Source organism: Aspergillus oryzae, chromosome 1 (genome assembly GCF_000184455.2).
Source record: "Aspergillus oryzae RIB40 DNA, chromosome 1".
Lineage (NCBI taxonomy): Eukaryota > Fungi > Ascomycota > Eurotiomycetes > Eurotiales > Aspergillaceae > Aspergillus > Aspergillus oryzae.
The window spans coordinates 6463213-6489856 of record NC_036435.1 but is presented as its reverse complement, the minus strand read 5'-3'; the positions used below and the strand labels follow the sequence as shown (position 1 = coordinate 6489856).

Here is a 26644-nt window from a genome sequence, read left to right as displayed (position 1 = left end):
AATCAAAGGTTGGTAAGGGTTTATGTGGAGTCTGATAGTCATGGCACTAGTTGTGCCCGGAAGCCTGAGCTTCAAAATTATTCCGTATATTGATCCAAAAGTGGAAACACGAGGCTACATTTAATTACATTGCAGATCCATCAAAGAATCTGTGGAACGAAAAATCTTCCCATTCGTCCGTACATCATGGGCGAATATTTTGTAAGGTATTCTCAGGTCAACAGAATCTTTTGAGTAGGCACCTCTATTCAAGCGTAATTTAGTCACTCTTTTTAATTGCTAAAATCACAACCCAAGTAAACTCTACCCAACCGGTACTTTGGTTGCTTAGCGTTTATCGGTCTCCGTAGTCTTCCAATCAATTTAGCGATTAAGGCCATCGGAGCTGAAATGAAGATCATCGGTACTAGAATGAAGATCATCAAAGCTTGAAGATGCCCTGTCAGGATATTTGACCCGGGGTTCCCTTACAACAACCAGTCAGGGGGTCATATCCACTGAAGATCAATTTGACTACCTTCCTCGTTAAGTGTTACGACCCTCAATTCTGTTGTAGAAGCAATACTTATCTAGAAGCCTAGTGTCAGATTTAACGGTTGATGGTTCCACTCATCAACTGGAAGTAAGAAGACTATGCAAGACGCCAATCAATTGATACTACAACAGTGGACCCGCCATATATGATTTTTTTATATTATTCTATTGCCTAACACATGATTGCACATGCTTACAGAACTAAGACGATTTCAGCTAATTAGTATTCCCTTGACGTTGGCCAATTTGAACACCAAGACAAAATGTTATTTATACTTGAATGTACTGTCTTTCATTCGCATTTGCGCAACTTATGCAGACTGGACGTCATAAGGTGTTATAATACGATTCAAGAAACCTGCCAGACGATGTGACATTGATATTCCCCGATGATAATTGGGGTAATGTCCAGAGACTGCCTACAGAGAAGAAGTGACAGAGATCTGGTGGCATTGGTGTAAGGTTACCCTCTGGTTCTCTAATAATTATCTTATTCTTCTAATCATGCTCTTAGCTTTACTATTATTTCGACTATATTAGTAGATCTAAGAGCTGAAAATGATAAAACAATAACAATCTGATTAGTCGCCTCTTATCTTATTTAAGGGAACTATTATTTAAATCTCTATAGCCTAAGATATATAAGAAGCTGTTATAAGCCTATAAGCGTGGAGTCGATAGAGTTTAGATTATTGATATTAGTGGTATCAAATCTATAGAGATTTCTCTTTTATTTATTCTGAACCTTGCGTGGACTATGCTCTAGTTTAATTTTAATACTATTTCTCTATATCTAAAAGCTTTTGCCACACGAGAATTTAGTAATAAATACTCTAAGCAGATTATATTAACTTTGATAGAATATAGCTATCTAATAGATCTATGTAAATTTAAAATACTGGAATTAATAATATATTCTATATTTAACTCTAATTGTGTTGGACAGAGAAAGCCCTGAATCACGCCCTTTGAGCTGACAGTTGTATGGCCAGTTTGGCAGCCGGACTAAAGGATGCAGCACCCCCAGATGTTCGACTAGCAAGTCAATAAACTAGTATAAACTTCGGGTGATCCAGTACCGAAGCAAATTCTTCGCATGATCATTCCCTACATTCGTAGCCAAGTCCGACACGCATGGTGGCTTGGTAAGGAATATTCCACAAATGGGAGACCAAATAGTCAGCTTGGCTTGTGGCACTTTAGACCCGTCTCCACCTCTTTTAGGTATAGTAAAACGTGTCCCGTGACTATCTTTTGGGGGTATTGCGATTATAATGTTCTTCAGATTCGTTAGTGCCAGAGCAGCTACGTTCATCATGAAGGCATTCTTGGACAGGCTTGCACCAAACTATACATTTGTCTCAGATGAGTACATTAACGTAGGACCTTGACAGTTGAGTTTGGTAAGCAGTACATATTAAGTAGGTCTCATTTCTAGAGCAGAAGTCTTCAGTACAGGAGAGGACAGAATTATAAGCTCTTAATTCGTCACTATTCTTTCCAGTGCTTTATAGCGGTTGCTGGGGCCGCTAGGCTTGTGAAGAGCTACACCACAGACGGATCCGAGCTGTGAAGATGGATTCTGACGTTCACTTCGCCTATTTTTGCTCACTTGATCCTGTTGGCGAGGTAATTAGTCTCATGATGGAGACGACGAATATTTCCAAAAGAGAGACTTACGTTTCATTCCAAGACAGCAACAACGTGCCTCGCCGGACAGCGATGTCACTAACAAGAGTTGTTGCAACACCAGCACTGGTTCCAAAATACACCACCGCAGCCACCACATGTGAAACCCGCATCTCTGCAACGCTCATGGCATGGTTGGCCGTTGTCGCAGAAGCCATGTTGCTCCCACCCAGGCTGTGAGGAGCCGTCGCAACGAGCCATCACTGCAACCACCGATGTTGCTATGGCGAGGAATAGAGAGTACTTCATCTTTCCGTCTGAATCCGACGCAATTCTGTGGATGGAAAAGAAGGGCGAAAGAACAAATGGAGTTCGGGTTCGATAGAAGGGATCTTATTTATATTCTATTGAAGGTGCACCGCACAATGTGGAGCAGACTGTTTTGTCAAACCCTTCATCGGCTCTATTTATGGCCCATCCAACGTAGCAATGGGAGTGAATGATCGCCATAAGTTCTGTCTGGCTGGACGCTGATCTCAGTACGCGTCTGCAAATCTCGTGGTGGATGGCTGGTCGATTGAGTTAAGATACGTGTTCAACGTTACTTTTCCAGCCCCACTGATCGGACACCAGCACTTGGTACTAGCCAATTACGACGACCACAGCTCGTATTGCCACCAAGAATGGCTAGCCCTGGTGAAGATCAAGTTTCTCGAAGGAGACAAGATATTCTTTGGAATAAGCAAAGCTTTCAGGGTACCCTTGGGCTACGTCGAATGAGGCGCGAATTACAGGGCAACCCCCCTTGTATCCGGACTGGTTAGGGCTGGTTCGGTCTCCGCATATACGAATACGAAGGGGCTCTAACCTTCGTAAACAGAATCACCCCTTTGTTTCGGATTGCCCCCATCGGTGTTAAATTGAAAAGTGTCGACTGTGTTGCATTTAATCACAGGGGCTATGGGGATACTCATTTCTTTCTTCGTCAAGTAAACCCGTGAGTGCTGTGGTTTGTTGAGCGAAAGAACACCCATGGCTATTGTCGATGAAGTTTTTTGGGGAAGCGGAGACTGCCTTGTTAAACCCAACTTCTGCCACGGCACTAGCCCCGATGGCGGAACCACTGATGCTGATCTTCATTTGAGAGGGTTTGTATAGATGGTTGTCTCGTATCCTCTTTGAGGTAGCGCAATCCGTCTCGCCTGTCACATTCTAGCGGTGATACAATAGAACGTCAGACGAACAAACACACCGTTATTGTAAAATGGCATCCCCCACCTGATGGAGTTCAAAGCTGATGAAGAGGCTCTACACCTAATGGGAGTATGATTAGTTGGATGGTATCGATTCCGGAGTACGGAAGGCATTACTTGTGACAGCTACTAGTGCCGCCTCCCAACGCCCTGCTGCGCCTCTTTGATCAGAGTACCGACAGAACAGCACCAACAAACCAACCTCCCTGTCCCCTATAATGTCACTCAATATGAACATCAAGGAAGGCAATGAAGAACACCATTCCCTCATGGACAGTACACACCGGGGAATGTCTGCAAATGCAGCTCCGGAGACAATCGAGTTAACCGTACCGGAGAGTCTGAAGCGGGAGGTGTATCTGGTCATATATACTCAATATCTGACTACTACACTTTGATTAGCTACTGGGGGATGCTGCGCTGGCTTTTGTCCTTCATCTTGCTTGGTAGCACAACGGCCATTCTGGTCTCCAAATCTGTCCCCGGCCTCGTGCCCTTCGCCATTGTCAACGAGCTCTGTGTGGGTCTATCACCATGCGATTCATATCTACAACCATAATTGGTGGTCCACATGTGAATGAATGACCGGAAGGCTAACTTAATCGATTCGCTTTCCAAGGCTGGTGCACATATACTTACAGTGTTCCCATCGCTGAGGCATTCCCATTCACCCACCAACCCACGCCCACCTACAGTATGGCTGGTTCAGTTTGTCGCCCTGCTTACCCTAACCCTGGCTGCCGTGGCGACCAGCATCACATTACTATTGAAGACTCTTGGATTCAAAAACGAAAGGCATGGCGCTCTATGCTACAACAAAAGCGGTGGACGCTACCGGTGTCGCAGTGCGCGTAGCCAAACGTATGATATGTCATTGGTCTGTCTTGGTGGCTCTATAGCAGTTCTGTAAGTAGCCGTCACGCTATCCACGCTATTGACCCTTTCTTTGAACCTAGATCACAAATCCTGCAGCTACGGTTACTAATGAGCTCCCTTACCACCAGGATACCAATCCTTATTCAACTCTTTTGTATATGCATGGTGAATAGATCCAGGTTTACAGAGCAGGAGGTAGCGGCACATTATCAAAAGGTAAAAGCCTTACAGACTGCTGTGGACACCAATAGCGGGTGGCGGTTCTGTGGAGACGGATGTGTAGACATTGCCCGCGCGGTAAAGCAAGGCTAGGCAGAGGGCAAGGCGCAGTCTAGAACACGAAATTAGCTTAACTATGCAGTTTAAGCCACTCCGCTGGTATACAATAAGTGAGTCCAAGTTATCGCAATCACACCTCTCAATGCCGCACACCAACATTTCTAAATTCAATAGACAATCTTCTTACCCACCCCGCCACTCTCCAAGCTCTATCCAGTGAACTCATAACAGCGAATCTCACCCTCCCCTACCCGAAATGGAACGAAGTCTGCGACCTCCCTTATCTCGATGCTTGTATTCAAGAAGCTGTCCGTCTGCACCCCCCCTTCGCACTTGTCCTCGGGCGTGTTGTCCCTGCTGGCGGCGTCACAGTCCTGAATCACTATCTGCCTGAAGGAACTTTAGTTGGTGGGAACCCCTACGTGGTAAATCGACACGCGGAAACATTCGGGCCCGATGTCGAGGAGTGGAGGCCAGAGAGATGGCTTGAGGGGGAAGGGCGCAAGAGGCTCGAGCAGAGCGTTCCTACGGTAAGTGTCAACCCTTTGCTAACTAATTCGACTCATGGCTGAGTAGCTAACTGGGGCAGTTTGATGCCGGACGGCGTGTCTGTCTTGGCAAGTATATTGGGATACTTGAACTGAAAAGATTAGTTCCCTTCTTGGTGTTAAAATACGACGTGAGTTCTCGCTTTATTGAGGATATTGACCCGGTGTTGAATTAGGTGGTTGCTAATAGGATACTATAGATGAAGATCATTGATCCGGAGAGGTTTTCGGTGGAGAACGGCTTTTTCTTCAAGCAGCGCGGGTTTTATTGCAATATTACGAGACGGAAGGAGGGATCAGACCGGGACAAGGCGGATCCAAAGTAGAGCAGGCGAACAGGCTACCTAAGGGCCAGCTGATGCTTACAAGTACATGTAGGCGATAGATGTTACTACCTACTTCCAGATAAGCATGGAAGAGAAACTCCCCAAAGTAAAATCCAGGCCTTCACAAACACACCTCGAGAGATACCCTGCCCTGCCAGGTGTTAAGAATGCTCTCTAATCCGACTGGGGTCATATCGGGGCATCTTTTGGAAAATTAGAAGACAATTGGAGTGCTCAACCCTGCTACTCAGTAGACTACTTTTCATCAAGGGGCCAACAGTCTAAAATTGGGATGTTCCGTTAATCAAACTAGACTTAAACATTCGACTCTGGTTGTCTATGTTCCTGCTATTGTTGGTATTTTCTCGTTTGACAATAGGGTCACGGCGTATGCATGATATGTGTGGGCCCTACCCCCTATCCTTTTCAAATCAGCTGAAATTGCTACCTAAGCTGGTTTTCAAGGCCCACCAAAAGTGCCTTAGTTCACGAAGTATTCAGCTGGTTCTGTTTCCTCGATGTGGCAAGCGTTGCTTCGACAGGTGTATATATAGCGTACTATCGCCCATATCCACACATTCTGTCAAGGCCCTCCCTACACTATTGATAAACCTTCCCCCCTCTCAATATAAGTACGAATTGCCATTATCAAAGCTCTTCCTTAGAAGTGCTACCACCACCGGTTCCGCAGTATAACCCCGTGTCCCACAATGGACTCGTCGAACTTTGCACCGCCTTGTCGTCAGTTAACTCCACCCTTCCATCAGATCCCGGCATCCTGTTCGACTGTGGACGTCCGGGTGATAGATACGTAAGTCAGGTCCATGTTTCTCCCGACACATCCACCTAACTCCCTTGATCTATAGTAATACATACCTTTACCTGAAGCCCGGGGCCTTCTACGAGCCAGCCATCCCTAGTGACGGACCGCGCGTGCCCTCCTACTGCTTCCTCCTCTCGCATGGCGATCGCCACCTTGTTTTTGACTTGGGTGTGCGAATCGACTGGCAGAATTATGCGCCCCAGATCGTGCGGCTCCTCACAGCCACCACGGAGATTACCTCATGCGACAGGGACGTCGCATCAGTGCTCGACAGCGACACCAGTGGGTTGACAATCGCAGTTCTGACATTGAGGCCATCGTGTGGTCTCACAACCATTTCGACCACACCGGCGACCCGTCCCGTCCCGATGGCACTGTCCTGGACAGTGACGCCGTGGGTCGCGAGATTCGTGAAATAAACTTTGACAACACTGGCCTCCGGATCGGCCGCTTGGCCGCTTTTGACTATTTTGGTGATGGCTCCTTCTACCTTCTAGACGCTCCAGGCCATACTGCGGGACATATGTGTGCCCTCGCCCGCACGACAGCCTATCCGCCCTCGTTTGTCTTCATGGGCGCTGACGCCTGCCATCACCCTGGCGTGTTGCGGCCGTCGCAGTATCTTCCTCTTCCCCGGCCACTACCCAGGGGAGATCCAGTGGGCTGCGGCGGATGTCCAGGAGATCTGCTGATGCAGTTGGCATCTTGGAAGAGCCCCAATGAGCCCTTCTACCACCTGGCCCGTGGGCAGTTCTTCCCTGATTATGCTGAAGCTATCGATACAGTGGCTAAAATCCAAGAATTGGATGCTGCAGGTAACGTGGTAGTTCTTCTTGCTCATGATAACTCGCTAGAAGAACACCTGCCGTTGTTTCCACAGTTACTGAATGACTGGTTGGTGCAAGGGCTGCGGGACACCACGATTTGGTCATTCTGCAAGGAAATAGGGCATGATCAGTGGGTTTAACACGAAGCTAGGACAGTTAGTCAAGGATATGGGGCTATCTTGGGAGGGTTCGCAGAGGAGCGTAGAGGAATTCATCCCTGGGTGTAGTTAGATCGAGATTGGGGACTTGTATTCTGCTCATAGATATATTTAAATATAGCTTTTGAGGTAATTATGAAGTCCATTAGCCTGCTGAACCTTCCTCTACGGATGAAGAGTACAGTCACTTGAAAGCTGAATCCTCCACGCGATTGGAATCTTGGTAGGCGTCGGCCAATTATTTGACTTCTTCCATTGTAAACAAACGAAACTCTGTGACTACATGTCCACAATGGTGTGTATGCTCATGGCTACTTCCTCCACTTGAACCAACCCTTGTCCTCCAGTTTGCTGGCTCTCCGCTTGGCCTCTTGCTCTTGCTCCGCCATCCATGCCTGCAGCACCATTACCTTCCTCTCCATTATCAGCCTCAGAAGGCATCCCACCTCGCCCGCCGTCCCGCGCCGTCTCCCGGTCTGCCGACCCGACATACTCGCCATCTGCGACGCCCAACATCTGGCTCAGGCCCTCAGCCTTACCCAGCAACCACTCGCCGTGTCGCAGCCCATTGCGCCAGTTAAGCGGCAGATTAGCGTAGCCCAAATAAGCGCCCAGCAGAGCGCCCGCAAAGCAGGCATTGGTGTCAGCGTCGCCGCCTCGCATGATTAGGTCTGTGATGAGCGGCTCAAACGCCAGTGCCCGGGATGTGAGCATGCCGGTTGCAGTATCACGCATGGCGAGACGGAGGAGGTGCACGCCTGCGCCCAGAGTCTTGTATACGTAGCCAATCTTACCACTGTCGTCTAGCTCTAAATCGTCGAGGCTCTCTACCTTGGCGTGTCGGCGCAGCTCCGAAACGTCCAAGTCTGGCTCGTCTCGCCGTTCCGGGTGCTCTTGCAACGCCCGAACCCGGTACTTCGCATACCAGTGAATGGCCGCGCCGATCATGGAATCGATGTCTGCCTCTGTGTGAATCTCTCGCAGCACCAGTCCGCGCACGAGCGCCGTGCCAATGGCGCACGAGGCCACACAGCGCGGGTCGACGTGCGTCACGACCGAAAAGGCGGCTCCCAGGTCAAACGTCTCGTCCAAGTTCCTGTCGAGACATACCAGCCCCAGCGGATGCGTTCTCATGAGGCTGCCATTGGGCGCCACGTTGTACTTACAGTTAGTCCAGTGCCGCCGGGCTGCCGCCTCCGGGTCGTCGAGATAGGTCTTTGTCCGCACGATGGCACCCACCGCGCGTCCCAGCCCCAGCGGCAGGGTATCGAGCGGCAGAAAGCCAAACTGCACCCAGACATGCAGTCTGGCTGCAAAGTCCGTTGGGTCGAGAGTTTTGAGGTCCGTGTGCAGGAAGGAGAGCAGCAGTAGCATGGCGTGGTCCGTATCGTCGGTCCACTCGCCGGGTCGATGTGGTCCTCGGTGCGAGTCTCGGCGAAATGGAGTCGCCTGCGACTGTGGGGAGAGCACAAACTTGCGCGCGGGATATGCGGCGGCCGACATGTCGCCGGAGAGGAACTCGGTGTAGAGACCGACCGCGTCGCCCAGGGCGGACCCCACGAGACAGCCGACTATGCTGTCATGGAGGCCTGCCCTGGCCAGGCGATTAAAGGCATCTTGTGATAATTGTATTTTGTCCATGTGGGAATGAACCTGTTGCGCGTGGTGGGCACCTATAGAACTGTTAAATGCAGCCTAAGTGGGAGCCTGTTGAGGAGCCAACAAATGAATAAGCGTCGCCAAGCCGCAAGGCAGACTCGCCGTATACGAGGTTGGCAAAACGCCACTGTTACCATAATCCGATTCACGGTCCATAATACGAAAAAGCTGCTTCTGGTAGGGGAATTCCTCCTGAATGCACTGTGCACGCAGTGGGCGAGGTCCACGTGGGATATGGCTGGCCACATTATGGCAATCTGTGTGAAGCTTTCCATGGTACCACGTTCTTTATGTTCGCAGCTGGAAAGAGATAATTACGATTGATTGAATCTTGTATGGCGTTAGTTATAGATGTAGGAATAAAGTGGTAGGTCGCCATATTTAGTATGCTTGGCAATGGGCATAGATAGTTCGTTGGTTGCCTGGCAGGCAATTCATTAGTTTAATGTCCAGCTCGTCCCCAGCGAAACTGCGAATGCCACTCACGTCGCCTAACTGACCTCATAAAAAACTGTCTTACGACGACATGCCAAACACACCGTGCCCCGTGGAATCGGACGGGTCAAGAGAGGGTTGCCTGCGGCTTGACAGAAAGGAACGCACCAAAGCAGAGACAAGAGGAATACATCGAATCAGCACATCCGAGCTGCTTGAGCAGATTCTCCTCCATCTTGACATGCAAACCCTCCTCGTCTCGGCAATACGAGTCTGTAGGGCATGGAACAGCCTGATTACAAAGTCTCCACGCCTGCAGCGGGCGCTTTTTCTGCTGCCCGAAGACGACCGGGACGCATCGGACACAAATACCGTCGTCAACCCACTGCTGGAGAAACACTTCCCGCCTTTCTTTACCCCCGTTTACGACATTGGCTGCCCGTTCCCTATCCAGGGTCTAGCACCCGACGAAGGTTGCTACGACTATCTTTTCGAGGACATCAGTTACAACGGCATGAGTAATTTCAAGTCCATGCCTGTGTACCAGCTGAGCATGGCCAACAACGACTTCATCGACCACGACGGACAAGATCCTAACGCCAATGCAAAGGCCCGGGAGAACAACCCTTATCTCCGAGAATGCGCGTCGTGGCGAAACATGTTGACGTCCCAGCCGCCAGCCAGGAAGCTGGGCTACTGTATGCTCTCGACCGGCGGGAACAGCACCATCGCCAGCACCAAGATTCTCTCCATCAAATGCCGGAAGGATGGTGATGACCAGGGCGGCAGTATAGAAGTGAACTCGGCTGCGAACCAAAACCCTCCCATACGCATGGCAAACCTGTATGCACAAGTGTTGCTATATATGGGATCGAAGCATTTTGGCTTTAAGATCATGTGTAACCTGCAGAATCATGATCGGGACTACGTTACCCAGTACGCTTCTCTGCCCTATTATCCAAGCTTTGCGTGGATGGAAGACAATATAGGAGTGTTGTATGATCAAGGCGCCGACATCGTGTTGCAGCACGTCGTTCGCCCTCTGGGATGTTATTTTATGGGACCGAACCCAGAGGCAGGCGCCGTCTGGCGGCGGTGCCAGCCTGAAAACCTACAGTCAGGGTTGCACTCTGAGCAAATCTCTAAAGACTGGAGATAAAAATCGAAGGTGGAATCAGTGAGTCAACGGTCGACGTAACTCGACACATGCCGAAAGCCAAGTGCTTGTCCACCCATGCTATAACGCTCATCTCCATATGCGGATCAAGCCATTATATCTTGATGTACCATGCCGAGTCGAAATACAGATCGCCATATTCAAGTTCAAACCTAGGCCAGGCGCCCCTAGAGCGTCATTTCGTTCTGAGATGCCAAAGCTGTATGCCACCCAGAATAGAACTAATCCCACGCCATTTCATCCACTTCATCCGTTCCTTGGCCATTCTTCGAGCTAAAGAACTGATGACAGCGCTGGAGAACTCCTTTACTAATATGCCACATGCAAAGAAGCGCTTTAAATGAAGAAAGCCAGTCGCGGCACCTATTAGTTAGGACCACAGGAAAGTCGCCCGTATAAAGTACCCCTAGGCACATGAATAGTCTCTTCTATTTCGCCTGATACGAACGCAAATGTAATATATAAAGATCATTGCCAGGTACTGGCCAATATATCAAGAAGTAGCATGTAGTAATTTGCTAGTCCTGTATGTACAGTCGGGCAGCAACACATCAGTATTACAATGGAAATGTGCGAGACAGTCAGGGTGAGCGAACAAGATAGCAGTTAGTCAATTATCTGTATATAATCGCACCCGACACCAGAATGCTCGCTTGCATAATTGGTTCGCTGTACTTGAATGCTGCTTTGACTCTCCCGTCGATCTCGTTGATCTTCTAGTAGCCGCGGCACTCATCAACGCCTTATACCCTACACGGTGTGTCTCGCGTGAGCCAGTAGGAAAGCGCTGATGCGATTAGTCATTAGGTTCCCAGGATCCAGAACCAGGCTTGGGACGTTTAATTAATTCACACCTGGCACTTCCACGTACGTGTCGACATAGGTCGTACCAGGCGATTACCGCGCCAGAAAGATTCGGCTTAAACTATGAAGAGCTGCTCAAGACTCTGCAGATTCATGTACCAGCTCAGCGCATCGCAATGCGCTTCCGCGAGAGCTAACAAGACATTAGAATGAGCGATGACGCACCGTACGAGGAAGAAATCAACAAACTAGTCGCCGAACATGGAGCGGTTCCTCCCCCATACGTCACGTTCCCAGACATACACCCATTTGAGATTTCCTGGCGTATCGGCTCCGGCGAATCTTATTTAATGATGTATTCTGCCTGGAGCGCTAAAGAAGGAATGGGCGAAGCCCAATGGATTGAATATTTCCGCAAGTTCCCACCTCCGCCGATTTGGCTCACGTGGGCGATTGATTGTATTTGGAGTGTCGCGGAGAAGGTCGAGGAGAATATTGGAGAGAATAGCGACGACGACCACGACGAGTTCAATTTGGATCCGTTGGAATTTGACTACTGGTGCTATTTCAGACGCACAGCGGCGCTTGGCTTCGGAACGGAGTCGGATTGTAAACGTGCTTGGGAAGAGTGGGTTCCAGAAATATGAAAGAAAACGAAAAGCAAAATAGAAACAGGGAAAGAAGAAAAAAGAAATGGGAAGCATGGCGTGTGAGAGATGGTTACTCTCAGAATATATTAATGCCAGTCGGAATTAAATATATAGTTTGCTTCAGTAGAAACTATTTACTAAGAAACCGAGCACCCTATCAGCGCAATGCGAAGACCAATCAATGATATAATTTTAGATGCTTTAGATTATAGGCAAATCAAATTATACTCTATGTTTGGAACAGTCACCGTTATCTCATAGCATGACAGAGCTGCCGATCTGGGATTAGAAAAATGTAGAGCCATCCATACCAGAAAAAAGATCATCCCACTGGAAACCATCAATATCTACTAGCTCCTCGAGACTCTGAGCCAGCTGATTGCCATATGACGACTGACCTGTCGTGACAGGCGTTTGGTCCGGAACAGCACCCAGCGGGCCGCTTCTGTTCGCGTCCACGGGGTTAGGAGTCCCCGAGAGTGACAGTGTATCGGGCCTCTGGTACATCTGCGCGGTCGCAACACTCATAACCGGGGTTGTACTGGTGGCAGGAGTACGAGTAGTAGAGGCTCCCCCCAGTTGCAGCGGTGCGGATACCCGTGAGATCTGCTACTAAGCGCGATGCTTCTCCAAGACCTGCATTAGCGACTGGAGCAGGTTCGCTGCAGCTAGCGAGTGACTTCTTGCATCCTCCAGTATGCGTAGGGCCTCGGCGACCTCCCCATAACGGATTTCATCTTGCAATGAGCCAGTTCCGTTGACGCACGCATCGGCCAGGAGCACAATTCTCGCCATGAAGACGCCATACAGAATGGTGGATGAGCGCAATCACATCTGCACGAAGGGGTGCTGGGCGCGCTCGAGCTGTGCTTCAGCGCGGATGAGTTGTCGCGCGGATTTGAGACATGTCTCGTGAGGACGTGTAGGCCAGGTTGTTGTTCGGTCCGGATGTAAGATACGTGAATACGTGAGGTACAATTTACAGCGCTGGGTGTGGATCACCGAGCTGGGTAAGTAGGCTTGAATAAAGATGCCACTTGTTGTTGAGTCGGAGCTGCACTTGTAGGTATCGAGGTGGAAGAAGGATGGGATGTCGTGGATCATCTGGTCGAGCTCGAAATCTATGGCTGTGACATGAGTGTAGTAACTCGCCCCGCCTGCGCTCGTCACAGCCATAGGGGTGTGGTCGACGATGCCGCGCGGAATCTCTGCAAGACGAAGCCGTTGGAGGAAGTAAGACATCTCAGTCGGTTGGGAGATGGGTGAGTCTAGGTGAAGTCCGGCATCGAGTAAGTCTACGTGATGTTGCGCGGCTTCTTCACTATCATTTGACGCGGGTTGGCCTGGTACATGCCCTCGCCTGGACCGCCATACCTCACGGCCAACAGCCTGGCTCAAACTATTAGTATTCCCTAGTTGCTTTGAGAACGAGTTTACCAAAGACATACCAGTCGGTCACTATCAAGTACCACCACACCCGACGACCCATCTCGGCTTCGATAGTGTGTGCAGAGACCGCATTGGACTAATGGTCTATGCGGTGGAGGTCCAGCTCGCGGCTTAATAGAAGCCCTATCGAGATGAGGGATCGATAGTGCAGTGAGACACCCTTCCCTTCCAATACCTTCATTCAACATTAGTGCTTGAGTATAACTTATGTACCATAGGGATCTATTACTGGCCCTTACTAGCACCCGTAACAAGAACAACAGTAGCCATGCTCGGTTCAACTATACTGAGTTACTCTCTTGGCGAAAAAGATTGTCCCTGTTGCATTCTACCAATTCGTTTAGCTGTTTGGGTTTTCTTGTAGACCTTGATTATGGACGCAAGGTGTCGACGGTGTCATACTCGTGGGAAAGGAGGGCGTGCAGCTTACTCCGGCCCTGAGACGAGCGTGTATGTAAGAACCGACACTGCCAGTGTTCTGCTTATCCCCCCGAATCTCCCCGGGCCTCTCGGGTGCCCGAGCCTAGTAAGGACCTAGAGAGACGCAGCCTGGAGTAGTGTCTTAACCCCCGAGGGGAGAGAAAAGGGGATGGTTAGAGTGGATCTATTGGGTTTTCCGGGTTGCTATCAGTCACTTGTCTTATCTCCACAGCCACACATTCATACATGACATACTCTATCTCTAAGATTCAATAGTACGGAAAAGTATTTATCAATCAGGATAGCCGCCATTCGATCCTTCTTATTTCCGTGAGTCATACCTGCTTGATATACCACGCACATGTACCACTAGTCAAATCAGCGATATGGGGTTATTCCCAAATATAGTGGACCGGACAACGGTATTGCCTTCCTACTTGGCCATGGCAGATTCCAGGACGGTGTGAGCTTCAGTTGTACAGCTGCTGGTGGGTTTGCGTGTATTTAGGTCCCGCAGGTCTCGGCTCGAGTACAGACTAGCACTTCAGCAAATCAGTTCACTAGAAATGCAGACGATGACGATCCATAAATTAGGTGATGAAGAAGCTCAGGTCAGGTTTTACGCCATGTAATTAAATGACCGTGACCTTTTGGTTTCCCAGGTGAGGTTCTGTTTGCGTGCGTATCATAGTATGGCATTTGGCCGGTCAAAAGAAGTATCATATTCATCGGAAGCGAATCTATGTCAAAGTGAAATATAATAGTGTTAATATAATATTACTACAGAGCCGAACTGATCGAAGGATTCGACTGTTCGACCTTTATTGGAGCCTGGTATAGCATCTATGGTTTGTCCTTCTAGTTATGTCGCCATGTTCACGTTTCCCTAATTGATTAATCACTCCCTTGGACTTATCAAACGCCAGTTGTACATCCCGCCTAAACGTTGGGTGAACGCTCGGCTAAATGGTCGTCCAACATAGCTAGATAAGGATCCTGCCAAAGCTTAGGCAGGAAGCTAAGCTGTATCCCTCACGAGTACAACACAGGGTTCAGGGACCCATTCGAACCTGATGCCAGTGTTACTGTACCTATATCTAATACGTTATTATTATTAAGATATAGAAAGGTTAAGTAACATAATCCACGGGCGAGCGGCCATCCCGGGTGAGTGGCTATGTTAATTAATTTTAACCACGCTTGAAGAATCTATATATTTTAACTATTAACTATACTACTAAAAGTAGCTAGAAAGCTAAAAGATTCTATTAAATAAGAAGATAGAATTCTACTAGTAATTTTAGTTATTAAAAAATAAGAAATTCATACTATAGCTAAAGTAGTATGTATCTATAATATTCTATATACTATTTTTTAGAGATGTCTAAATAGCTATACTTTTTAAGCCGAAACGCGTGCTAATAGCTATAAATTAATTTAAAATAAGAAGAATTTACTGGTATACTAGATTCTATTACTAGATTAGCGTAGAGTATCTTCTTAATTTACTTATATATAAGAAATAATTAATATTTTATTTTTAAAGTGTGGTTTTAGTAATATTTCTACTACTATTAATAAAAACTGGGTATATACTTTTATTAAATACTGTAAGAAATTAAAAATTTAATTTTTTTGTTACTATAATTATTAGTACGCTAAATATAAGGATTCTAAGCTTTTATATAAATGGTTTAAGCGTGTATAAATTATTATAATATAGTATAGTATTTAACTGGACGATATTTATAATTTTAATAAAACTGGCTTTGTAATAGACTTGATATCTATTATTAAAGTAGTTACTTAAGCTAAGTTAATTAATAGATCTTTTTTTCTATAGCTAAAGAACTGGGAATAGATTATTTTTATTAAGTATATTAGCTCTAGGGGGTCTCTTCTATTTTATTTTATTTTTAAAGATAAAGTCTATATTAAGGGCTGGTATGAGATAGGTCTACTATTAGACTAATATATAGAAACGAGTGTAAATAGCTGAACTATTAATAAGATAGGTTTACGTTGGCTGTAGTAGTTATTTATATCTTTTACTACTGACTATATAGTTAGTTAATATTAGCTTTTAATATTTAATAGTTATGGTAGTTATTTAATATCTCAGTTTAATAATATATATAGTTAAAATAATATTATACTACTCTATATATCTATATATTTATCTTATCTACTTTAGTTATTTAATATAGATTGCTTTAGCCTTTTAAAACGCGTGTATAGATAGCTAGTTAAGAATAAAATAAGATTAGGCTTTAACTATATTGATAAACTTAATTTTCTTGAAGTCTTTTCTTAGGCGAGAGCTTAGATATATATTATTAGTAATATCTATAGCGGTTTTTTAGCTACTAGTTTTATTTTTTTTAATTCTAAGCGTGTATTATTTTAGCTGAATATTTAGCTAGAAGTAATATCTCTAGATAGTAGATCTAGTAGTAGATCTACTAATTTAATATTTAAAACATTTTATAATCTAAAGTAACTATAAAAATAGGGAACTATATTGAAGAAGCTGCTTAGAGCTTATATAAAGAGCTTTAATTTGTCTACTAAGATTATAATAAAGCAGCTTTTTAAAGATTATAAATAAGCTTTAAATAAAGCTACTATTATAAAGTAGAAAGCTAGAGAACTACGCGCCGCGTATAAAAAAATATTTAAAAAGAAAAAGCGCTTTACTAGATAGCTATCTATAAAATTAGGCGCTTTAGTTTAAGAAGCTTAGAAACTTATATAAGGCAGAAATTCTATTATAGAGTCTATAACTATTGTTTTAGTAGATATAGGCACTCTAGTAGAAAGCCAGCGTATATATATTTTATTAAGGTGTTCTAGCTATAATATACTAGAATATAAAATTATTTAGTGTTTTAATTATTAGACTATTTAAATTTTTTATAGAAATATATATTTTTTGGTATTTTAAATAGCTTTATTTCTAGGAGGTGCGTAGAATTCTGGTGTGGTGGCTGCTTGCCCGGGATGGCCGCTCGCCCGTGGATTACGTTAGCCATTATTATTATTGGTTGTAGCCAAGGCTCCAGCCGGGTTTTCTAGACCGCTGCTTTGTGAAGTAGCTGCATTGTTAATAGCCCGAAGAGCAACTTGGTAGTATAGCCAACTGACGTAGCAAGGCACGGCAGTTTCACAATTTGGATTATGTTTTTTAAAAAACCTAATCACCGTGTCCAAAAGATGTAAATCTTCACGGGCCTGGAAGCTAGTTTTGTTTTCTAAGATATTAATACATAGGATATCAACGGTCTACATAATATAATATATCAGATAGCTAACAACGCTATTAGTCTTACTCTTATAATTACTGTTTTATATAGGAATATGGCCACTTATATAATAAATAAGTGGTTCTAGTTATAATAGTTTAGTAAGAAGATTAATACCCGCGCAGTACTAATGTATAATATTATACTAGAGATAACTAAGTTACTCTATTTATATTGATTAATAAAGAGAGACAACTTTACTAAATACAACGAAGTAGATAAATATAAGAAGTTGAAAGTAGAAGAAATAAAGTACTATTAGAGATATTAGACGCGAGTCGTTTAAGTTAATTAAAAAAGTTTATAAACAAGCTATATATAGAACAGTTCTAAGTATATTTGGCCATTTCCCTGATTGAAAAGCACATGCGGTATTCAATGTCTGGAGTACAAGTATTCCATAAAAGGACAGAGTTTGATGCAGCTAAACAGATGATCACATGACCCATGTACACACTATACCAGACGCAGTAAAGGCCAGCTTGACCCGTGACCCGTACTTGTGTGGAGTAAGCTTCTTAGACCCACCGCTCCTAGCAAGGCTTCTTCATCCATGGACCCTGCCGAAGTAGGCTACGTATGTGACCCCATATACCCAGTCGTCTTGACTGCCTGATCTAACTACTTAGATTCAGATTGTGGACGGTCGTGCTTTTTAAGCTATTCAGCTCTAAACAACTCGCTAATATCGCTCCCTGCGCAAAGGAGCGAGATCCTCAGCTACGTGCACTCCTTTGTGGGCTCCATTCTATCGGCCGGGGTGCGAAAAAGATCAAGAATCTGTACTCACGGCTCTCGCTTTCCACAATGAAATCCACAATTCCCCTTCAACCTGCGCGTACTAATAATACTACGCATTCCCGCTCAAACAGGCCTAAGAAACTGACTTTTGATCAGCGTGCGCGTATTCTCCAGCTTGTGGATCAAAGAAATCTCTGGGTCAAAGACTTCGACTTTTGCAGTATGGAGCAGCACTGAGTGCTTGGTCATTTGTCCGTTATAGAAACAAAGTTTGTATGATTGTGACATTGCTTTGGGAGGTGGGATACAATAGAGAACCCGTTTTACATAAAATCATCTCAACGTCTCCCCTAATCGAAGAAACTTTGTCTTGGCAGAAGTAGCGCTAACCTGGATATTCTCGAGCATTGCGAAAGGGTTGTACGGGTTGAGCATGTACTCCAACGTATAAATAAGATTAACCTACGCGGGGGGCGATGGCTGGACTCAGGATAGGCCCGGTTAAAGTGAGGATCAGAGTATTCCCCGGCGGCGCATTGCATTGAATGCACATACTTGGCCGAAAGCAGATCCAGAGAGCTTCTTTTGCAAAACGCCTTGTCCATAGCATCTTGTCCATGTATATAGGGTTGTAGTAGCGGTACCAGAAGTGGATATCAGCGCTCTATCAAAGGAAATGTCAAGCAGCAAGTCGAGCGAAGTTAATGATCTGGAGAATGTTGGCCATGTCATTGAGAGAAATAGCAGTGTTGACCTTAATAATAAATGCTAATATCTACGCTCTTCCTCTTTGACTACTATTTCTACCGCTCTATTCATTCTCACATTGCACCACAGCAGACTAGCATGATCCACCGCATCGAGTAAATTCGAATTTCTCCCACACATGCACAAAGCAATAATGAGTAGCTTTGATACTAGATTGAATGGCGCTCTCGATGTCGCTGTTGCGAAAGTACTTGTGTCAAACTTTCAGTAAAGAATACGTCTCCACATCGCTTTCACAAGCCTCCTATGTGGTTAGTTGTCTTGACATGAGTCTCCTCCGCGTTGACACTGCAAGCACAGCAGTTTGCCCCAACAACGGTTACAGAGTTTGCACTTATCACAGGAGCGGTGTTTCGCCCGTCGCGATTGCCTTGGCCGTGCGATCCGGTCTCGGAAGCACTTGTGTTCACACAGGGCCATTGTTGTGAGATGAGACTACGTGGTTGACGCCGCGGGGCACATGCGCCGAGGGCCGTTAAGACCAGCTGCAGGGCATGTTGGGGAGTGAAATCGGAGAAGGCCCAGAGCAAGAAAACTCTATCTGTCCATTTTTCGGCGTTTTTACCGACGTAGCATGTCTTTAACGTATGCGATTAGGCTCGGGACTAGGTACCGCAGCGGGGCCTGTGGGGCTTCGTCGGTGATTCCACCGACACAACCAGAATACGAAAGGTGGGGTGTAATAGGAATCAGTAGCTTCTTAGATAGTCTAATGCAATATATTGCCACTCTGGTATGTTGTGCGCAGTGGACGATAAAAACTTCAGATAATGTGGGGTAGGTGGTCCGGGGTAAGAGGCCGGGGAGGAATCTGGGGTATTTAGTCATTGATCTAGCCTTCAGCAATATCTTCTGGTCCATAATATATGTAATAAAGAAATCATAAGAGCCAGGGCAATTCCTCCCATGCCTCCTGTTTAACTGTTGTTATAGCTGGCCCATTTTCTATCCTTGTTCTCCTGCCTATCCTCATCACGGACTGTGTTCCTTTCCGAGTGGAAGGACGGAGCAACGCCGTCGTTTTCGCCACACATCATAGTGATGCATACATAACTAGCGATGGGGGCTGGTCGTGGCAGTCCCACTGTCGCCGGTGGTCAGGCAATTGCATACGGTCCCACGGGGTACAAAGGGATAATCAAAGAACCTCGCATATTCGGGCTAGCATGCTTCGCCTCAATAGGCGGGTTTCTGTTTGGGTATGACCAAGGCGTGATATCTGGTGTGCTTGTCATGAACAGCTTTGTGAGTCATTGTCTTGTGCATTTGATATCATATCATATAAAACGTCTCCAATCCTGTGTTAACACCTGTGTCCCGACCCAGGCAGAGCATTTACCAACCCTGACCGAGAACGCAACCCTACAAGGATAGCTCGTTTCAATCATGACCTTAGGTGCAATGTGTGGGGCTTTTGCGAATGGTCCCATCAGCGATAGCCTGTCACGCCGATGGTCGATCTTATGTGCCAACATCGTCTTCCTGATCGGCTCCGTCATCCAATGTGCAGCAGAAAACGTGGCGATGTTGTTCGTTGGTCGCTTCGTATTTGGCTGCGCAGTTGGGATGTTGGCGATGGTTGTGCCTCTCTATCTTTCCGAGCTTGCGACCCCAAATAACAGAGGCGCATTGGTGGCCTTGCAACAGCTCTCGATCACGCTAGGTATTATGAGCAGCTTTTGGATCAATTATGGAACACAGTACATCGGTGGTACCTGTGCGGGATAAAGTCAGGCTGCTTGGAGAATCCTCTTTCGCCTTGCAATGCTTACCTTCAGCTATCCTTGCGATCGGTACCTTCTTCCTTCCCTACAGCCCCCGTTGGTTGATGAATAAAGGGATGCGGAATTGACGAATAGATACTGGCTCATCTAACTGACGTTCTGGTAGGCCGAGAAGAGGAAGCAAAGCAGGTCTTAGTCCGCCTAAGACGGCTTACTGCTACTGACTACAGACTCACGCTTGAATTTCTCGAGGTAAAGGCTGCGCGAGTGTTCGATGAGGAGAGTAGGCTGGCAAAGTATGGCGACAACAGCTCGCGGTTCCAGATTGCATGGAATCAATATAAAGAGCTCTTCACAGTGCCTCACCTACGAAGGCGCACAACAATAGCATGTCTACTCCAGATTCTCCAACAATTCACGGGCATAAGTAAGTTTCTTTTAGCCATACAGCGGCCTATCCACTAACACTATCAGACGCGGTTATATATTATGCCCCACAATTTTTCGAGGCCATCGGCTTAAGAGGTAACTCGGTGAATCTGCTCGCGACTGGAGTCGTGGGTATTGTATTCTTCATCTGCACCATCCCAGCAGTTATGTACTTGGACCAGTGGGGCCGGCGGAAGACCCTGATCCTGGGATCTATCGGGATGTCGATCGCCGAGCTGATCGTGGCGACCTTGTATGCGGTTGTCCGAGCACCCAGCTGCCGGCTGGGCCGCTTGTGTCTTTGTCTGGGTCTATATCGGAACATTTGCGTTCAGCATTGCCTGTGTGAACTGGGTGATGCCATCGGAAATGTTCCCCCCGGCGACGCGCGGTAAAGCTGTTGGAGTGGCGATTGCCGCCAACTATCTCTCAAATTTCATCGTGGCGCTGATCACACCGTGGATGCTCCAATCTATCACTTTCGGCACGTTCTACTTCTTCTTGGTGTTTTCTATCACGCTCGGAGTATGGACTTACTTCTGTGTTCCCGAGACGAATGGTGTTCCCATTGAGGAAATGGATACATTGTTTGGTGGCAATGAGGGTGAAGCGGATCTACAGCGGATTGCGAGTATTAGGGCGAGGCTAGGATTCGAAACTTCGGAAGACAGAAAGATGGTGCTGGAGGAAACCAAACACGACAGTGTAGAACATTGCGAACGCGTAGACTAGGCAGGCGGACCGCGCAGTTGGACATACAGGTCAGGATTAATACCGTGGTCAGCAATTCCAAGCTGCATAACACTGACTATATAGTGTCAGGAGACTATTCATGACGCACCAGCGAAAGGCCTTCTCATGGGAAAGCTCAGGTCGAGGATACGAAGCATTCATAGTCTCCCCATGTTGGTTTCACGGTAGATATCTTAAACCATTTTTCGAGTTTCATAACGAACATGAATCTTGTACTACACTGACTATTTTCGTTACGCCTCAACCAACAGTATAAACAAACTACCAAGGAAGTATTTTATTAAAGTACAAAATACGCATAAGGCTCTACGAATCGACGTGAAATAGACAAAAGTCCAAAGATCCCACCAAAACAAGTGACCGATATGTATTACACAATATAACTCTGCATTCTTTTCGGCACCACAACTAATTGCGAATAATCTCTCTCCCATCCAGCCAATCCATAAACCAAGCATAGCACATCAGGACCCTTCGCCTCCATGACCGCGTCCAGAAGAAGTTGCCAGATCTCCAACTTAGCCATGCACCGTAGCCAGTGTACTCGCGCTGCCCTTGCACCACACCGTCCCAGGCACCCGTGTATGTTACCAGTGACCGCTGCTGATATTTAAATGGTCGAGTATCCTTGAGACCAGAGTTGAAAAGCCGAATGAGATAATCCGCTTTCTGGATTGCAACTTCGGCCGTTGTCGGTAGTGTTCCGCCCTCAATGTCTGCCGCATCGCCCATTGCAAACACATTCGGTATCACGTTGCCATCTGGTGAGAAGACGTTAAGATGATCATCTGTCAGGATTCGGACAAGGCCATGTTCGGTCTTGCGGAGTTGCAATTGGTCGACCAGCGGGATTGATCTGTTTCCGGTGGCCCAAATGAGCATCCCGTAGCCAGTGATCCCAGATTCCCTGGTCTCAATGGTGTCCTTTGTCACGTTGACAATGTGGCAGTTCAGCTTGACCTTGACCTTGTTGGTTTTCAATGCGCTGCAAGCGTATTCTGATAACCTTTGGTCAAATGGGGCCAGAATCTGGGGTGCGACATCGATCACCGAAACGGATGTCAGGCCCTTGAGGTGTGGGAATAAGATTCCCAAATCGCCTTCGAAAAGATCGGTTAATTCAGCGGCCACCTCGATGCCAGTCGGACCGCCGCCAACAATAACGATATGGAGCAGCTGCCTCTGGCGCGCCTCCGATATCCCCGGCAATGAAGCCATCTCCAGGATGTCATTCAAACGAGTCCGCACAGTATTTGCATTGGCCACAGTCTTGACAAAGATGGCGTTCTCCGCCACCCCAGGGATACCGAAGGTGTTGCTTCGACAGCCTGGCGTGAGGATCACACGGTCATAAGATACTTCGAAACGATCCTCTTTCAGCTCTTCAAATGCGGGTTGACAGACGAGCACCTGCCGGCTGAAGTCGATGTCGACCACGAAGGCCTTGATGTATTTGGCATGAAAGTCCTTCCGCCGGATGGGCTCATGGGCCAGACGGGGGTCAAACAGCCCACAGGCCGCACTGGCGAGGAGGGGAGTCACGGCAGACGTGTTGTCCGGCGCAATGAGGGTGATATCGTATTTTCGGTGGTCGATGCCGTATCCAAGTCGATAACCACCCCATCCACCGCCAATGATAACTACCTTTTCCTTGCTAGACATTGTTGATTTGTGGTCTGATGTTGGGGAGTGGTGCAGAAAGAGATTGCAGAATGAAAGTCACCTTCTCCTGAACGACCTTTATAGTTCACACCGGGTATGCATTAGAAATACCTTGTCGATCTATGCAGAATATTCCTGACATCATGACTCCTTCGTAGACATGGTACTGGCCTAGAGTTCTCTCCCAAGCTGGTAGGTTCAGGTAAGGGATGGACGCGCGAGTTGAGTGTTGGTATGGATGTACCTCCGGAACCTAGAATCGTGAAGTTTAACTTAAAGCTGTCATGAATGCTTGGCAGCGGGCGGCCGAGCGTGCTTCTGATTGGCTCAATACTCGAACCCAAATCGGCAATCCTCCGCCCACACTAGCGTGCATCGATGATCCTCAAGTTGTGCCCTATATCAGGGGAAGATGATGTGGATTCATTCTCTCTCAACCATCTTACCCATGCCTATTTGGGTCCCCGACTCAGGACTGTTAGGGTTATGGAAATTCTAGCCTCCATGAGAACGGGTCCAGCCCCATGTTTAACTTTAAAATGACAAGCTGAGTCTCTGTCTGCCGCTCCCCACATTCTCCACCCCGATTAAATCCTTTAAACCCCTCTATCATTGATGACTCCAATGCTCCACTTTCACTTGCTCGACGTCATTTTTTTTCTCATGATACTTGCGTCACAAATGTGGACGCCAGGGACCAATTCTATATAAGTTCGACCATTTCGAACCTAGAGCTGCTTCACTCATTTAATCCCACCTTCAAATCAATTGCCCTTGAAAAAAAAAAAAAAAAAAACAATCATTCCAAAGGCAAAAAGTTTTCATTATGTCGAGTACCGTTGGTAAAGTGAGTTCTCTACTCCCATGTCTTCATTCCCAAAACGCCCTTAAAGCTCTCAGCCTTCTGCGCTGCACGATGAGTAGCACTCTTTACCTCCTTGTCAACCAAAATCAATGTTATATTATGATATGCGCTCCGCGAATATTGTGCTAACTTGATATGATAGACCATAACTTGCAAGGTAAAGACGTTTGCAGCATATCTTCTTGATCATTGTGGCTGATAATATCAGGCTGCTATCGCTTGGGCTGCCGGCGAACCATTCTCTGTTGAGGATGTTGAAGTTGCCCCTCCGAAGGCCCATGAAGTTCGGATTAAGATTATCCACACGGGTGTTTGTCACACGGGTGCGTCCTACCACGTTGGATACATATGACCCAAATCTGTATTCTTGCTTCACATTCCTATTTGACTCATATCGGCTAACATGGCTGTGGCCACAATACAGATGCCTACACTCTGTCTGGTAAAGACCCCGAGGGAGCCTTCCCTGTTATCCTGGGCCACGAGGGCTCCGGTATCGTCGAGTCCGTTGGTGAGGGCGTAACCACCGTCAAGCCCGGCGATCAAGTGATCGCGCTCTAGTTAGTGATTTCTCTGATCTCACTTACGTTACGAACCCTCGCTTATGAATAACCAGTACCCCAGAATGTGGCGAGTGCAAGTTCTGCAAGTCTAGGAAGACCAACCTGTGCCAAAAGATCCGTACCACGCAGGGTAAAGGAGTGATGCCCGACGGAACGTCTCGCTTCAGAGCACGCGGCAAAGATATCCTGCACTACATGGGAACGTCGACCTTCTCTCAGTATACCGTTGTGGCCGATATCTCGGTCGTGGCTGTTACAACGAAAGCACCGACAGATCGTGCCTGTCTGTTGGGCTGTGGCATTACTACTGGATATGGTGCTGCCACCGTCACCGCCAATGTAGAGCAGGGATCTAATATCGCCGTGTTTGGCGCTGGGTGTATTGGTTTGTCGGTGATTGAGGGCGCGGTGAAGAACAAAGCGGGTAAGATTATTGTGGTTGATGTCAATGATGGTAAGGAGCAGTGGGCGCGCAAATTTGGCGCGACGCATTTTATAAACCCCACCAAGGTCAAGAACGGGAAGACTATTCAGGAGGAACTGATCGAGCTCACTGATGGAGGATGTGATTATACCTTCGACTGTACTGGAAATGTGGGTGTGATGCGTGCTGCTCTTGAATCCTGCCATAAGGGCTGGGGTGAGAGTATTATTATCGGTGTTGCTGCGGCTGGCCAGGAAATCTCCACTCGGCGTAAGTTTACTCAATGTGCTGACTGTCTATATATGATCACATTGCTGACTAGTTATCTAGCATTCCAACTAGTGACCGGCCGGGTGTGGAGGGGTTGCGCATTCGGTGGTATCAAGGGTCGATCTCAGCTCCCTGGTCTTGTCGATGACTACGTCGCCGGCTACCTCAAGGTGGATGATTACATCACTCATCGGGAGTCACTGGGGACCATCAATACTGCTTTCCAGCATATGAAGAGTGGTGACTGTATTCGGTGTGTGTTGGATATGAAAGTGTAAAGTTGGCGCGATAAGGTATATCCATGCGTACAGTGTGCAAAATTTAGCTTCAGGAGTAAATATAAGAAATATAACTTTCCCCAATGACGGGAGTACGGTGTTGTCAATTTAGTAACATGGTGAACATGAGGACCTGCGAGCTTGGCGCTGAAGATGGCTCCTCCTTGCAGTCCCATCCAGGCGTCCCTCTTCGACCTCCCTGGTCGGGTGCTTATAACATGCCCTCTCCCCTCTCTCAGTCTTCTTCCATTTTCGCAGTTCTCTTCGTATCTCCAAACCCCCGATACCCAGAGCAGCTCTGCGAGATTTGCTGATTGTGTCTCCAGATTCCACCCTTGATCATTCATCTTGGCTTTTCCACATGGCACGCCCACTTATTCTGTGGCTCAAGGTGAGGAGCACCAATACTGGACTGATCCCATTCTTTGCGAGGAAACTCGAGCCAGGTTAGGACAGTTTTGTAACTTTGATGGATAGATTCAAATTGCAAACCCAATACTCTAAAAGATGTCGCTGTCGTTGAACACTGTCGGCGAAAGCAAGTGTGGATATTCCCTGGTGCAAGCCCGAAGTCCTCAACACACCTCTCCTGTGACCATATGAGCGCACTCTGTATGGTTATGGGCTTTACGACTCTCTAGCAATGGCTCCTAGAACAATGTCGGCAAGCTCTGAAAGAACCGGGTGGAGATGCTAGGGTTGAAAATCATGTCAGACATTCGAACTTTCGTCGTTGGACGGCAAATGAGATAAATCGTCAGTTCTTCTTTCGCTAAATACGAAAAAGAAATAATCGGATACCGTGAAAACGGGATATCTTGACCTACCCGGGCTCACTAGCAGTGTTGATAGCCTCCGAAAAAAAAAGAAAAAAACAAAAGCCTACCAATCACAATTCTTTAGACGTGATCTTTAACATGCCGTTCTTCTTCGACCGCCTCAGGATGATCAAACAGGGACAAATGTGCTTGAAGTTAGGGGACGGAGACGCGAGTTTCGATAGTCCTTCATCTGTCAG

The 26644-nt window shown here is 46.9% G+C and overlaps 8 protein-coding genes across 8 annotated transcripts; 5 read left to right on the top strand and 3 right to left on the bottom strand.

Annotated features, from left to right (window-relative positions):
* Nucleotides 1-4647: 4647 nt before the first annotated feature.
* AO090308000011 (uncharacterized protein) lies at nucleotides 4648-5242 on the top strand (the record flags this gene model as incomplete). The annotated part of the gene is made up of 3 exons (XM_023234320.1): nucleotides 4648-4681; nucleotides 4746-5101; nucleotides 5225-5242. 3 exons carry the CDS (start codon nucleotides 4648-4650, stop codon nucleotides 5240-5242), a joined length of 408 nt encoding a protein of 135 aa, XP_023089458.1.
* Nucleotides 5243-6155: 913 nt separating this feature from the next.
* On the top strand, nucleotides 6156-6687 carry AO090308000010 (uncharacterized protein; the record flags this gene model as incomplete). Its single annotated transcript, XM_023234319.1, has 2 exons — nucleotides 6156-6256; nucleotides 6312-6687. 2 exons carry the CDS (start codon nucleotides 6156-6158, stop codon nucleotides 6685-6687), a joined length of 477 nt encoding a protein of 158 aa, XP_023089457.1.
* A 544-nt stretch (nucleotides 6688-7231) lies between these two features.
* On the bottom strand, nucleotides 7232-9582 carry AO090308000009 (ADP-ribosylglycohydrolase family protein; the record flags this gene model as incomplete). The annotated part of the gene is made up of 3 exons (XM_023234318.1): nucleotides 7232-7242; nucleotides 7700-8869; nucleotides 9516-9582. 3 exons carry the CDS (start codon nucleotides 9580-9582, stop codon nucleotides 7232-7234), a joined length of 1248 nt encoding a protein of 415 aa, XP_023089456.1.
* Nucleotides 9583-11537: 1955 nt separating this feature from the next.
* AO090308000008 (uncharacterized protein) lies at nucleotides 11538-12105 on the top strand (the record flags this gene model as incomplete). Its single annotated transcript, XM_023234317.1, has 3 exons — nucleotides 11538-11956; nucleotides 11998-12037; nucleotides 12103-12105. 3 exons carry the CDS (start codon nucleotides 11538-11540, stop codon nucleotides 12103-12105), a joined length of 462 nt encoding a protein of 153 aa, XP_023089455.1.
* Nucleotides 12106-12806: 701 nt separating this feature from the next.
* On the bottom strand, nucleotides 12807-13220 carry AO090308000007 (fungal specific transcription factor domain-containing protein; the record flags this gene model as incomplete). Its single annotated transcript, XM_001818505.3, has 1 exon — nucleotides 12807-13220. The coding sequence occupies one exon, from the start codon at nucleotides 13218-13220 to the stop codon at nucleotides 12807-12809; it is 414 nt and encodes a 137-aa protein (XP_001818557.3).
* Nucleotides 13221-19717: 6497 nt separating this feature from the next.
* Nucleotides 19718-21543, top strand: AO090308000004 (sugar porter family MFS transporter; the record flags this gene model as incomplete). Its single annotated transcript, XM_023234316.1, is given in 6 exon segments — nucleotides 19718-19972; nucleotides 20033-20369; nucleotides 20389-20478; nucleotides 20549-20809; nucleotides 20857-21074; nucleotides 21082-21543. Coding segments are annotated over 6 exon segments (1623 nt in total).
* A 429-nt stretch (nucleotides 21544-21972) lies between these two features.
* AO090308000003 (uncharacterized protein) lies at nucleotides 21973-23226 on the bottom strand (the record flags this gene model as incomplete). The annotated part of the gene is made up of 1 exon (XM_001818503.1): nucleotides 21973-23226. One exon carries the CDS (start codon nucleotides 23224-23226, stop codon nucleotides 21973-21975), a length of 1254 nt encoding a protein of 417 aa, XP_001818555.1.
* An 826-nt stretch (nucleotides 23227-24052) lies between these two features.
* On the top strand, nucleotides 24053-25626 carry AO090308000002 (S-(hydroxymethyl)glutathione dehydrogenase/class III alcohol dehydrogenase; the record flags this gene model as incomplete). Its single annotated transcript, XM_023234315.1, has 5 exons — nucleotides 24053-24073; nucleotides 24300-24414; nucleotides 24516-24651; nucleotides 24708-25348; nucleotides 25409-25626. 5 exons carry the CDS (start codon nucleotides 24053-24055, stop codon nucleotides 25624-25626), a joined length of 1131 nt encoding a protein of 376 aa, XP_023089453.1.
* Between the last annotated feature and the right edge of the window lie 1018 nt (nucleotides 25627-26644).